At 54.7% G+C, this 15,118-nt stretch overlaps 1 protein-coding gene across 1 annotated transcript; it reads right to left on the bottom strand.

Annotated features, from left to right (window-relative positions):
- Positions 1-5,798: 5,798 nt before the first annotated feature.
- Positions 5,799-7,961, bottom strand: LOC100826748. The gene has a single exon (XM_010234994.1). The coding sequence runs from the start codon at positions 7,959-7,961 to the stop codon at positions 5,799-5,801; it is 2,163 nt and encodes a 720-aa protein (XP_010233296.1).
- Between the last annotated feature and the right edge of the window lie 7,157 nt (positions 7,962-15,118).

Genomic DNA, 15,118 nt, shown 5'->3' with positions numbered 1-15,118 from the left:
TTATTTGGCTCCAAGATGGTGAAGGGGCGCGTAGAGATAAACAAAACTTTTCCTACGCGAACTCCCAAGATCTAGCCGAGGTAGAAGGCCACAAGGATTACCACTAGACGCGTAGTTGCGGATTATCGATGCAGCGCCTTGATGCAGTGCAGTCCCTTGATCCGATCCAGCCGATCCAATCCCGCGATCGTTGAAGTGCTGAACGTACAGCACCTCTGCCGGTATCCACACGTGCGAGGAGGAGCTCCGGCGGCAGACTACTAGGTCCGGTGCGACGGTTGGACTAAATGGGGCTAGGGTTCTCAACGCATGAGAGTGGCGAACCGTGCCCCTTGGGCATCCCACGCCCCTGCTTATATACCGAGTGGAAGTGGGCTCCAGCACCTGTGGCCCATCCACTCTGCGAGTCCAACTCGCATTGTCAGTCCATTTCCGGTTTGGGTCTAACCTGACCAAATACTTGCTCCCGCTCTTAAGTCTGTGACCTCGCAGGCTCATGGCGACTTGGACACGATTGGAGTCCGACTCTCAATCGATCAATCGGTAGCGGCTCCTAGCAGAACATGCCGACTCCCAAGTACCATCGAGTCATGACGACGTACCTTCCAATGTGACATACGTCTTAGTCCCTTTTGCCTCACGATATACCTTGTCGAACTATAGGCGATTAATCGTCATCCTTTTAATAGTTCAACTCTCTTCTCGATCCATGATATATGATTCATCCGACTAACTCTTAGTCGATCGACCCGGTTAACAGTTAACCGAGTCGCGCATGGCCATGCTTCCCGAATCATATCACTCGAGAGGGCCCAGAGAATATCTCTCCAGTCGGAGGGGCAAAATCCCATCTTGGTTATCCACGTCACACAGCTTGATTCTCAGTCAACCCGAACTCTGCTTTTATAACTGCCCTGTTACGGAACAACGTTTGACAGAACCTAAGTTGGTGATCCACAACTCGGATTGTGCGATAACCTCAGGTCTGAGGATTACATTGATTGAGACATACAAATGACGACCTACTCGTTGCATCTCAATATGGGTCAGTCCGACTCGCTAAACTCTTTAGCCGAGTCCGTGTAAGCTGGAATGACATCACCATGCCCATGACAAGTGGAACCGAGTCATCAGCCAACTTTCACATTAGTCTAGGTTATGTGTCCAGCACAACCTCAATGACTAAGGACAATTTAGTATGAATAACATGAATACATAGTTCCACAATCAAATCACATATTCAATGATACATATCAGATGTTCAAACAAGGACAACTTAATAATCTTTATGAATACATTGAGAATTACATCATACGTGATTGCCTCTAGGGCATATTTCCAACAGATGGTGCCTTGGTCGCATAAATGTGCCACATGGCACAAAAATGCCACCAAGACACCATTTTGGCTACAAAACGAGCCATTTCGCTCCATTATGCCTCCATGGCTCCAATTTTGTGCCTTGGTGGCATTTTGGAGCCAAGTGGCCCAAAAATGGCACCAAGGCACCATGTTGGAGCCAACATGGCTCATTTGGCTCCAAGGCACCATTTTGGAGCCAATATAGCTCTTTTGGCTCCAAAATGGTGCATTTTGGAGCCAAACTGGCTCCAAAATGCTACCAGGGCATCATTTTGGAGCTAATCATTTTGGAGCCAATGATATTGGCTCCAAAATGGTGCCAAATGGCCCAAAAATGGTGCCTTGGAGCCAACATGGCACCAATCTGCCACCAAGGCACCATTTTGGAGCTAATATGGCTCTTTTGGCTACAAAATGGTCCCTTGGTGGCATATTTGGGCATTTGGCTCATTTATGCCACCAGGGCACCATTTTGGAGCCAAGATGGCTCATTTGGCTCCAAATTGGTGCCCTGGTGGCATAAATGAGCCAAATGCCCAAAAATGCTACCAAGGCACCATTTTGGAGCCAAATGAGCCCTCTTGACTCTAAAAGGGGATCTATGTCACTATGTGATGTTATGTTGCGCAGTTCTACATGTGGAGACAAGAAAATAAGTTTTCAAAACAACGGACCTCGAGATGAGAGAAGTTTGTGGCAACTTACCCGAGTCAGTGCCTAGGAGCAGGTGACTGGCCAGGAGGGTTGCCTCCAGCAAGGCTTGCGTGTGAAGAAGGGTCGTTCGAGCCACGACCGGATTGATGCTGTTGCACAGATGATTAGGCATTGACCCCAACCCTCAACGAATGCAAGAAAAGTCATGAATGGAGATTCAAATGTTTCAAGTGAACTCACCGGAGTCTGTGGAGAAGGCTATGGAGCATGCTCAATCTGGAGATTGACAAACGCCAAGTCAAACGGCGGTGGTGCTGTAGCGGCTCTTGAGAGGTGGCGGCGAGGTATGGCTGCATATTGAAAAGACAAAGAGTTGCAGTTACAGAACTAATACCACGCTTTCTTGGCTATTATGTGCGGTAAACATACCCTAAGGTGGTCGTACTGAGCCCTCAGTGCGGCCTGCATCTGAGCCTGGACCTGAGCCACCACCATACTCTCCACCTCCTGCAATGCCATTACAAGTTCATTGTCGTTACAATGAAATGCGAAAAGACACGAGCTGGTGAATGAAGAACAACTAACCTGCTGTGAGAACTGCCGTGCACCTGGACGACTGCGTATACTAGCACTCGAGCTCGTGGAAGTAGCCTTCAGGTGAGGTAGGCTGGGAATGTTGCTCGGATCAATGGTTCCGTTCCCAAAGACCAACCTACCGTGCTTCGTGCCTCCTCCTGCCCTCACGACCACTTCCACATCCAGGTCGTGCTGGCTAGGATCAGCCCCGGGGCCGTGCACCTCCTCAAACACCTCCGCGTAGCCTGTGACCTTGGCATGGTCAGCCGGGGTGGCGTAGGCTTCGGGCGGGGCGTTCGCACTGTACTCAGACACGGTGCTCGCCTTTCCCCTAAGGGCGCAGTCAACGGCCGTGAAACTGGTGAGGCGTTCTTTATCCGGATAAGCCTTCGCCTGAAACAACAAGCAACAACAAGATAGTTAGGGGTGAGGCTCGCACATGAAGATCTTTTTGGGAAAAAAACACATACATAGTTGTTGATGTAGACCTGCAGGTTCACGCTCCCTTGATGGTGCATTCCCCTTGGGTTCACCAACCTCCTCTCCCTAAGGAGCCCGTGAGTCTCCACGTACTCCGGGCTGCACCACGAGTCCACCAACACCTTCCAGGCATTTAAGTGCGAGACGCACCAGTGCGGAGGAACCTAAATGAACAAGTACAAGCCCAAACACGAAGAAGTTAAGCGTTAGCCCTTATTAAGCAAGGAAATGCACTTTATTTAACTTTACCTGCATGTACTGTTCGTGCTCGACATGCGTCACGATACATTGTGCCTTGTCCAATTTCTGTTTCTTCACTTCGGCATAGTACTTCCTCACGGCATAGACACGCACGTGATAGAACATCTCGGACAATGCCTTCTTCACACTTGCCTCGAAGTGCCGTGCAATTGTTGCATCATCAATGCCTTCCGCCAGCTTGAAGAACCGCTGCAATTAGACAAAACGGATCCATTCATGAGTTATATATTTTGCATTACAATTGTTTTGACTAATGTATGCATTGTGCGAAGACGACTTACCCAAAATTCGCCCTTCACCCGCTCGGCTTTGTTCGCATACACCACATTCTCTCTATCTTGAAAGTCCGGTTGGGCCACATAGTGTGCCCATGTCCGGGCTACCTCTGGCTCCTCCTTTCCTTCAAGAAGAACCATGCCAGGGAAGCGGTCCTTGAGGAGGATCCCAAGCACAGCCTTGGGTTGCATCGTAAAACACCCGGGTGCAACAACCACCCAGCCCCTGCACAAGGATAAGACAAGTCAATTGCAGTTAATAAATGAAACAACAATTTGATGTAAACTGAATTCTAGGATCAAGAAAGGTACATCTTGGTTGTTGGACGAATGACCGGCTTCTCAGCTTCACAAGAGGGCCGCTTGGTGGGGAGACGAGTAGGACCACGCAGGTACACTTTGTCTGTACCAGAGCTGGAGGCAGCCCCCGCCGAGGCTCCCGCGGAGGTACCAACAGAGTGATCCTGCAGCTCGTCCTCACCAAAGTCCCCCGCCTCCATCAACATCTCCCTCACCTCCTCCTGAATCTCCTCCTCCCTGTCATCCTCAGGATCGTACGGTGGATCGAGTGGCAGCGGCGAGGGAGAGGGCTCCCTCCTGGCTTTGCCCTTTGCTTTACGTGCAAGGGTTTTCTTCGGGGGTTTGGCCTTCACTTTAGGCGGAGGGTATAGCTCTTCGACACGCCTCTGAGAGGTACTACGCCCGCCCACCATGGTTCAATCACCTGCCATGAGGAAAAGTGAACAAGTTAGTACGGATTATACAAGTAGATGTAAATAAATGAAACAACAACTTTATGTAAACAAATGAAACAACTTGATGTACAATACAAGTAAAGTTGAGATTCAACGAACTAACTAATTAAGTAGGACGGATTATACAAGTAGATGTAAACAAATGAAACAACAACTTTATGTAAACAAATGAAACAACTTGATGTACAATACAAGTAAAGTTGAGATTCAACGAACTAACTAATTAAGTAGGACGGATTATACAAGTAGATGTAAACAAATGAAACAACATCTTGATGTAAATAAAAGAAACACCAACTAAATGTAAACAAATGAAACAACTTGATGTACAATACAGTAAAGTTGGGATTCAACGAACTAACTAATTAAGTAGGACGGATTACAACTTAATGTAAACAAAAGAAACAACTAAGTATGGGCATGTGGATTGTAGTCTTTGTCATCGGGATCAATTAGAAGAGCCGCATCAAGATCACTCTCAACATCACGATCAACATTGGCATGTTCCTCATCGTCATCGTCACCATCACCATCAACCTCGTCACCTTCATCGTCATTGTCTACTTTCGTGCCCGGAGAATCGGTATACCGTACCACGAAATCACTTGTGTCCCCGCCAGCTTCTTGGAAAAACTCATCTCCAGGCTCTCGTTGCGGCAGATAATCTTGGTCGTTTGGTTCTGGTAGTTTACCATGTGGCTGCACGTGGTACACGACATCCAAACCCTGAAGGCGAGCCACTTTAGTGCACGGGTACGGGAGGAAATAAACTTGTGTGGCTTGTTGAGCCACAATATATACATCCTCGCATTCGAAGACACTGTCTCGTTTTACTTCGACTAGGCCAATTGTGTCATCCTTGTTAACGTGTTTCGGATCAATCCAACGGCATTTGAATACAACGACCTTTGGAGGTTTGGGGCCGCGGTATTGTAGTTCGTATATCTCCTCAACCCTTCCGTAGAAGTCATCTCCACCGCATTCTACGAACACCCCGGAATTTGTTGAGGTTTGATTGGGCCGACTGAGCTCATACCCTGTTGTATAGAATCGATATCCATTGACATCGTAGGATTTGAATGAAGCGACCCTGACATCAAAACCATTGGCAATTTGTCTCAATTGGGAGCTCATAGACGCATCTTTGTTAGCCTACAGGTTTAAGAAGAAAAGCATCATGTATTAGTCGCACGCAAGGCCTCTAGGTGTTGAAACAACTACGAGCTAAGAAAGAAAGTACTTGATTTTGGAACCACTCAATGAAACCGGATCCGGGGCCATTTGGACCATCTCTAAGAAGGGCGTCATGTTCTAGAGGATCGGGTTTTCTTGTTCGCTTCCAGTTGAGTTGAGTGAATGTGCTGACGCAATGAGAATAAGATGAGTTAGAGACAAACTTGTGATCAATTGCAAAGAGGAATTATTTACTGGGCACTTACTTGATGTACGGCTGGACTTCGTCGAGGTTGTTCAAGATATATAACGTAAGGGATCGCCACTCTTGGTAGGACAGGGTGACTATTTTCTCGGTTTTAGAAGTTCCAAGTTGCCCTCTGAATAGGCTCAGCTTGGACTCATCTTCAAGGTTGCCAAGATTGTAGCAGGAGACTGGATTATGCAGCGTGGCAATATCGGAGCTATAGTAACTCGTCGTTGCGTTTGACACTTCCTCGAGACGGCTTGCTTCCCATATGCATGCTTCAACTTTAGCTTTATTTTTTACTTTAGCTCGAAGGGTCTTCATAAGCCTCTCGACGGCATACATCCAACGATGCTGCACAGGGCCCCACATCCGTGCCTCGTACAGGAGGTGGATAATTAGATGTTGCATCGTCACGAACATGCCTGGTGGAAAGATCCTCTCTAGCTTGCATAGCAACACGGGGGCTTGTTTTTCCATTTCTTCTAGCAAGGTGGGGGATAGTTCTTTAGCACAAAGCCGGCGGAAGAAATTGCTCAACTCTGCCAACACCCGCCAAATATCCTCCGACACATAGCCTCGAACCATCACCGGTAGCAAACGCTCAAGCCATATGTGATAGTCATGACTCTTGAGGCCGTTGATTCGCATGGTGCCAAGATTAACTCCCCTCTTTAGATTAGCTGCATACCCATCAGGAAACTTCAACTCTTTGAACCACAGGAGTACTTCCATCTTTTGGTCTCTGTCGGGAGCGAACGGGGCCTTTGGCCTGATGTCTGACCTGCCTGGCACCTTTTTAATGCTTAGCTGTGGGCTATCGCAAAGTTCTTCTTGATCTTTTCTAGCCTTCGGGTTATCTTTCGTCTTGTCAATAATGTTGAGAATTGTGTTGAAAAGGGCTTCGGCGACATTCTTTTCGGTGTGCATCACATCAATACAATGTGAAAGAATAATGTCTTTGAAGTAGGGGAGCTCCCAGAAGCATGACTTGTGAGTCCATTTGTGTGTATCACCATACCCCACGAACTTGTCAGGTTGTGTCGGGTCGGGCACAAGAGCATCCAGCTCAGCAAGAAGCTCAGAACCGGTGCGATAACGGGGTGGCCCCTCTTCGATGACCACACCTTTCCTGAAGTTCTTCTTGCCTTGTCTGAACGGATGGTTAGGCGGGAGGAATCGCCTGTGCAGATCGAAGCAACAACACTTGTGACCATGAGCGAGCCGATAGAACTCCAGATCAATCCCGCAGTGTGGGCACATGAACTTCCCCTGCAAGCCTTTGCCGGAGAGTATAGATCCCCCTGGGTGGTCATGAATGGAGAACTGGAACCAGATATGCATTCTAAAGTTTGTCTTGGTAGCTTTGTCGTACACCATGATCCCTTCCTCCCAACCTCTTTTCAACTCCTCCATCAGGGGCCGCATATACACATTAATGTTCTTCCCTGGATATTCTGGTCCTGGAATTATCAGCGCCAAGAACATGTACTTCCGTTGCATTATCATTCCGGGAGGGAGATTGAGCGGAATTACAAACACTGGCCAGCAACTGTATGGGGCACTCGTCATGCCAAATGGATTGAACCCATCAGTTGCGATGGCAACTCGAACATTCCAAGGCTCCACAGCTTTCTCCAGATACTTCCGATCAAAATCCTTCCATGCTTCGCCATCCGATGGATGTGTCAACATCGGCCTATGATTCTTGTCGTATTTGTATTTCTTCTCGAGTTTGTGATGCGTCACAGCTTTGCCAGGCACGTCGGATAGCATCATCCGGCCAATTTTTTCTGAGAATGGAAGCATCCTAAGAACTTTATGGGGTATTTTTGAATGCACCAGACCCTTCCCGTGGTCTACCTCGACATACCTAGAGAAATTGCACTTGGGACAATGCTTGGCATCCGCGTATTCTCTGTCAAACACCGTGCATCCATTTTTACATGAATGTAGGCACTGAGCCGGCAACTTAAGTACACTAAGCATTTTGTTCGCCTCGTACACGCTTTTAGGCAAAAGGTGACCTTCCGGGAGGAGACTACCGATAACTGCCATCATCACATCAAACCATTCTCTGCTCAAGTTGAACTGGGTCTTCACAATCATTATTCTAGCAATGGCATCCAGCTTATTGACCTTTGTGTGATTAGAGGTTGCCTCCGGTTCTTCCTCCATTGGAACGCGGGCTTCCTCCAAGTCATCTAGCATGTCCTGGAACCCGTATCATAGTCGTCCGTGTGCCTTCGCACGACCTCCTCTCTTTCTCTATCCTCTTGCTCACCATGGTAGCCCCATCGGGTATAGTTTGGCGTGTACCCGTACAACACCAAGTGATTGCCCATCTCATCCTTTGTGTGTCGTGTCTTGTTATTGGAACGACTGCAAGGGCACCAAGCACGCTCTTCTCCTCTAGCAAATGCAACCTCCAAGAAATCTACCGTGTTTTTCATCCAATCATCATCCTGGTCTGTCCGACTACGGCGGCCACTGTACATCCACCGACGATCAGCCATTCTCTGCTATTTTCGGATACCACATGACACCAAAGGGATACACGGTTTAATAACGCAACTAGCAACACAAGTAATTAGTTTCATCAAATTAATTACGTCACATATTTTATTTGTTCACTAAAAGGGGCATGTGCTGAACTATTCCACTAATAGGTAAGGATAGGTCCTAATCCCACCTGACGGTGTGTAGATTGGGCCGTTTTCGTGCTCCAGTCCGGTCCAAGACGAAATATCGGCAGCACCTCCCCGCCGTTCTCCAAATACACGTCTCGACAACAAGCCAAGAGAATGTGCATCCGGAGAACAGCGGGGAGATGCTGCCGAAATCACGTCTCGGACCGGACTAGAGCACGGAAACGAACCCAATTTACACACCCTCGGGCTGTCCAAAAAACGTGGACAATCCGAAAGAGTTACGCTTATAGATATGCAAAGACTTGTGTCGTACCACGGGGCTTTGACACCGGGGATGCGCGGGCACCCCCTTTTTCGTTTGGTAGTGGGCGACGGGGATCGCTCCGGCGATCGCCGGCGAGGCCAATGCGAAGCGCGCCAACACACAATGAACACGAGAGCGCGTTTTTACCCAGGTTTGGGCCACCCAGAGGTGTAAAACCCTACGTCCTGCTTGTCTGAGCTTGTATTTCCAGGAGAACAAGTGCTTACAGGTTGTCGGGGGGAGCCCCTGGGTGCTCTTTTTTGGCTAAGTGTCCTTTGCTATTTTGGGCTACTGCTAGTGTTGTACCACGAGTTGGTCCAACTAGCCAACGAACCAACGAACCCTTTGACCGTTGGCGGGGTTCCTCCTTTTATAGCCAAGGGGATACCACAGGTGCCACGGTGCATGGTTTACAAGTGGCGAGCAGGGAGCTCGAGCAGCTCCTCCTCGGTGCGCTGGCATACATGCAAGAATACTAGCCCCGTCACTAGGAGTCTAAAGGTCCAAAAACTACACTTGAGCAGTCACTGTTTGCTTGACTTGACGGGGAATCCCCTTTCCGTCGGTTCATTAAATGCGCCGTGCGCCTCACTCCTTGTCCTGACAAACCTTGCGCACAGGGTGCCTGTCACGCGCCCAGTGGCGTCGCTGTTCTGCTTGCTCGGTCCCGCTCTCGCAACGGAAACCCGCGCCCAGGAATGCCCCTCCCGGCAAGTAGCTTCCCGGGAGGCGCCCAGGCGGGAATTTCCCCCCGAAGCCCCGCTAGCCCTGCCGGGCTGGTAACTTGCCGGGCAGCTTGTACACTGCCGCCCGGGGTGTGATCCTCCCGGGGAGCAGGCGAGGTGACCCACGCGTCGTGCAGCGGTGGTACCTCGGGTGCCACTGGTGCGACAGTAGCCTCCGGGCGTGGGCCGGCAACGCCTGTTACCGGGCGGGCTCCTCCCTGGTCGGTTGCCGGGCGACGCCCTCAACCGACGCGTGGGTCCTGAGTCGTCTCGGGCCCGCGTCTCTTGATCGTCCCAAGAACTTCGCCGTTACGGACAGAGTAGTGGGTGCGAGATTTCCGCCGTAACCTCCCCCTTAAACACGGGAAGTTAAGGCCACTCTTCGCATTATCCCCACGATTCGTAATTATCCTAGCGCACCCGCAGGGTGCGGATGCGACAGTTACTGAGCAGCGGGGTGCTATAAGGCCCCACTACTACGCCGAGGGATAAACACTTAGCCCCCCCAGCCTTTCTCCTCTCTCTTCTTGTTCCTTGCGCTCACGAACCTTGCCAGCTTCCGCCCACGCTCCCCATGGCGCCCCCCACAACCAGGAAGGAAGGGAAGGCCCCAAAGAAGCCGGCGGCCAGCAAGAGCGAGGTGTCCGCCAAGGCCGCCGCAGATAAAGAGCAGAAGAAGCGGGCGATGAGGGCCACGCTCGCCTTCTTCCGGCCCGGCTACAACGGCGAGGCGCTGGACAAGATCCGGCACGCCATTGCCTCCGGGTTCAACGAGTACGGGGAGACCCTGATTTTCCCCGCCGGCGCCGAGCACGAGGAAAATGACTTCCGGGTGTTTAGGTGCTTCATCCTCATAGGGTTAGTGCCGCCGTTCTCCCTGTTCCTCCATGTGCTCATGGAGTCGTATCAGTTGCGGGTGGCGCAACTCCACCCCTCCTCCCTCTATCTCCTCGCCATCTTCCAGTTCCTCTGCGAGGCGTTCGTCGGAGTAATGCCGTCGGTGGCATTATTCCGGCACTACTTCTACCCCCGCATCGATAACGCGAAGGCAATGTCGTCGGGGGTGGTGTTCCGCGCCCGCGACTGGCTGAAGTCCGAGTTCATCATCCGGTCGGAGAAGAAGATCGAGAAGGAGTGGCGGGGCGACTGGTGCTGGGTCCGCATGGAAGACCCCGAGGAGTTCATCTACGCACCCACCGAGCTGCCGCAACCCAACGGCGGCTGGCGGGATCGGTACCACCGCGACGCCGATCTCCTCCCCATCGTTGAGAAGATCAAGGCCCTGCGGCTAGCGGGGCTCACCGACCTCGATGTGGCGCGCACCTTCATCAGCCGGCGTGTAGCGCCGCTCCAATTGCGCTCCCGCCCCACGTGGATGTACACGGGGTCCGGGGACAGGACACGCCTCCAGCGCGGGGGCGTGGACCAGGAATCACTCCAGGTGTGGGTGAAGGGGATCTCCGATGAGGACGTCCCCGTCACGGGGTTGCCGCCGAGGGTTATCTTCCTCCACACCGGCGTTCCGGGGCTGACCGACATCATCGCCTCCTTCCCGCCCTGCAACGAGTAGGGGTTGATGGACGATTCCCCCACTCAGACCCCGCGTGTTCCTCCGCCCGCACCTCGCGGGAAGCAGTTGCTTGAAGAGAGCGGGGGCAAGTCGGAGGTCAGCTAGCCCTCCATGCCGTCCTCCGACGACGAGGTGGGCCAGCCTGCCGCGACCCGGGTAGCCATCCCCGTGGACGAGGAGGAGGAGGAAGAGGAGGATGACGCGCCCTGATCGTGCGCAGGCCAAGGGCGCCTGCAGCGGCGGCGACCACCTCCGCAGCGGCCGCCGACGCCTCAGCGGGGACCTCCTCCGCAGCATGCCACCAGCGCCGCGGCGGTGGCCCCCCCAGCAGCGGCAACCAGCAGCGCGGCAGCGACCACCTCCGCGGTGGCCGCCAGTGCCGCGGCAACTCCCTCGATGGCTCCCGTGGCGCCCCGGGCTGCGGCGACCCCACGGGCGCCCACGGCCCCGCCTGCGCGGGGGCTCTTCCGGGGCTTCAAGCTCCAGCTCAACCGCTCGAAGGACGGCTCGCCTGCTAGCGCCGGCAAGAGGGGGAGGGATGATCCGCCACCTGCCGCGCCGAGCAAGAAGGCGTGCACGCAGGCCGGCAGCAGCACCGACCCGGCCGACGCGGCGCAGCTGCTGCGCCCGCCGCCGACCCGGCTCCAATGGAGGTGGCGCCGGCAACAGGTACCGCACCTTACCCCGCTCCTTTACTTACATCCCCTTTGCTAGCTGATCCGCAACCGTACTGTCGTCTCTACCCGCAGGCGATGTCCAGACCGCAGCAGGCGTCCCGGCAACAGCAGCCGGAACAGAGGAGGAGGAAGCTCCTCCCGCAAGCCCGGCGGCCCCGCAAGGTACTCGTCCAGAGCCTCCCGCGTCCGCCTCCGGCTAACTTGGCGAGCCCTTCGAATCTTGACCCTTCCTCCTGTTGCAGGCCCGACCGCGCCCTCGCCGGGAGCGGGCGCTGCGGTGATCGACCTTGACCCCGTCGTCGAGGTCGCAGGGACGGCGTAGGAACCGGAGGTAGCCCCCGGGCCAAGCCCCACCGCGCCGGCCGCAACGGTGGCGGCAACCATTGCTGCCGCTGAAGCGGCACTCGGCAACGCGCCCACGGCCACAGAGGCTGCCGGCGCGGACTCTTTGGCCAACCAGCAGGAGGCGGCCCCTGCTGGGGGCGCGGCAACCACACCAGCCCCGCAACCCTCAGGCGCGGGTGCCGGGGAGGCTGCAGCGGAGGAGCAACCGGACGCTCCGCCGCAAGCGGACGACCCCCTACTCGGCTAGACAGTGGCGGAGGGTGCTTCGTCGTCGTTGGCCGCCACCTCCAACACGAACCTCGGCACCCTCGCCGGGGTTGCTTGGAATCCCATCACTTGGGACCCGAGCATTTTCGACAGGGGGCACCGGCTCCTTGACGCTGTCAAGGACCAGTAGCTGGCCTTCGTCATCTCCTTCAACCAGGTGAAGGAGCACCACGAGATCGCCAAGAGTCAGCTCGGCAAGGTGCGACTGGCCGTGGAGAAGGAGCGGCAGGAACTCTCCCGGCTGCGGGAGGAGACACGCCTCGCCCGGGAAGCCCAAGACGAGGCCACCGTGCCGGTCGTACACGAGGAGGAGCTCTACCGGCGACTAGAGGCTCAGCGTGCTGAGCACCAGGAAGCCCTGGACTCGCTGGTGGCGGCACAGGCGAAAGCCAAGAAGGAGCACGCGGAGGTGCTCAGCGCGGCTCAGGCTCACATCGACGAGAAGAGCGACCTGATCAGCAGCTACCTCGGTCAGATCCAGGGCCTGCGCGTCAAGCTGGAGGTGCAGACCAAGGCCACGGAAGACGCAGTAGCAACGGCAGCACGGCAGGAGGTGGAGATCAACTCTGCCAAGGATAGGAGGGCCTGCCTCGAGACCGAGCTGGCCACCGTCCGGAAGGAGCTTGTCAAGGCGGGCGAGGATAATGTGGCCAAGGCCGCACAACTCTCGACGCAGGCGAGCCTCCTCCGCAAGGCCAAGCACGCCGTGCAGGTGGCTCGGACCAACCACAGCACACTGATCGGCAGCGGGAGCTGGAGACCAAGAAGCTGCTTGGAATCGCCCAATCGCTGCGCGACCTGCTACCACGGTTCGAACTGCGGGCCGCACGGGTGGACGGGATGGACGTCACCACGCTGATCCCGTTCTTCTCCGACTTGGTGGGGAAGCTCGCGGCGCTCGATGTGTGGATCTCCAAGTTCTGCAACGAGGAGATCGCCAATTGCGCCCAGGAGGTTGCCGGGACGATCCTTCCGAGGGTACACCTCCGGCACCCTGAGTTCCCCTTCGAGACCCTGCTGGATGCTTGGTCGGACAGCGAGGATGCTCCCACCCAGTGCCAGGCGGTGAGCGGGTTCGTCGACGAAGTGGTCGAGCGGATACAGCGGAAGCCGGACCCCGGGCCGGTGTCGGGCCCCCCGGCAGAGGGTGCCGGCAACTAGTCGCCGCAGCCTCCAGCGGAAGCAGCCCCAACCAGTCTCCCGCAGCCCCCCGCCGGCCCTAGCCGTTCCTTAGTGTTGTTTTCCTTTGCTTTTGTTCCCTACAATTGTGGCGCCTGGCGCCGTTTAAACAATTAATGCCTTATTGGTCTATGCAACTGTTCACTGCTTAATTCTTGTTTCTTGTTCCCGGGGTTGTCTCGCAGGGTGGATCCCTTAGCCTTTGTGTGTTATGCCTTGTGTTGCGGGGACTCGCGCGCCACGCACTCAACCGGACCAGGGACTCGGGACGGACCCGCGGTGCCAACCTGGGGCCGAGTAGCGGCGACGAGCCACTCCGCTTGTGGGATAGCTACTCGCAAGCATGCGCTCCCGGGACGGACCCGCCAGCCGCACGAGGAGCGCACTCCCCCCGCAAGTGTCCTTCCAACACCCTAACCACACGCAAGGTTTGGGCCATGCTAGCGAGGCAATGTTCAGTTTTAGACAGTTTATCGTTCAAGTTAATGCACTTAGCTTTTCGTTCGTTCCCGTGCTTGGAATGCTTGCCGGAGGGATGCGGCAGGGACGCTATGGCAGTGCACCCATCGGTGCTAGGCACGGATGGCATGCACCACCATAGCGTCGCCGCGGCAGCCCTCGCCTTTGAATCCGCCTGTTTGAGGGATGCGGCAAGGATGATGTGGTTGGGCAGCCGCCGGCACCGAGCTCCAGTGGCTGCGCCACCACGGCACCCCCGCGGCAACCCTCACCCTTGAAGACACTCTTCGGAGGGGTGCCGCAGGAACGCTCCTCCGCGTCTCCGCGGCACCTCTCGCCTCAGAGTAGCCTGGTGGAGGGGTGCGACAAGGACGCGATGGCCGTGCACCCATCAGCCCAGAGCACTGATGGCATGCACCCCCATCGCGTCTCCGCGGCACCTCTCGCCTTTGCAGCCTTTTCCTTGGCTCCGCTCTGAGTTGCTTCATGGCCGGCACGCCCTTTTATAGGCGCGGGGGAGGGGCTTTCCACCACGCGCGTCGGGTCACCGCGGCACACGTGGCGCCACACCCCCTTGAAGTGCGGCACGGTCCTCGCCACCATGCATGCCAAGTCACCGTGGCACACGTGGCGGCTCCCTCCTGAAGCAGGGGCCTCGAAGTGCGGCGTGACCCTTGTAGTGCGGTCACTCCACACCACAAGGCGCCAGTAAATGCCACAGCCCGTGGACGGTCCACGAGCGTTACAGTGCGCTGGACTCCACCTTTACCCTGCATGTCAGATTCTTACCAAGCCCGAGATGCTGCATTTTTTTTTGAAATTCACGAAAACATATAGCAACATGGATAGCTCTCCTGCCTCCCAGCCCCCGGGTACAGAAGGGTCGATGCCAAACTTGGGAGTGATCCGGCAACGGGTTATCATTTTCAAGGCTCCGGCAGCCCTCTGCTCACAACCAAGCATCGAAAGAGACTTCTGTGCACCTATAGCAGGAGACAGAAGGAGGAGAAATACACAAATAATCGAGGCAACTTGAAATTCAGGAAACATCACTTATCTTCATTCATGGCAACTAGTGGTTTACAATCGGGGGTTGCCCGGCAACACTAGTTCGAGAGGCATGCTTCGGCGGCATCACCTGTGGGTAGGGCTCCGCCG

Source organism: Brachypodium distachyon, chromosome 2, assembly GCF_000005505.3.
Source record: "Brachypodium distachyon strain Bd21 chromosome 2, Brachypodium_distachyon_v3.0, whole genome shotgun sequence".
Lineage (NCBI taxonomy): Eukaryota > Viridiplantae > Streptophyta > Magnoliopsida > Poales > Poaceae > Brachypodium > Brachypodium distachyon.
The sequence above is the reverse complement of the archived record's forward strand: the minus strand, read 5'-3'. Positions and strand labels throughout refer to the sequence as shown.

What these genes read in the sequence shown, in the direction of transcription:
- LOC100826748 (XM_010234994.1), bottom strand. Translation starts at nt 7,961, where the DNA reads ATGGAGGAAGAACCGGAGGCAACCTCTAATCACACAAAGGTCAATAAG.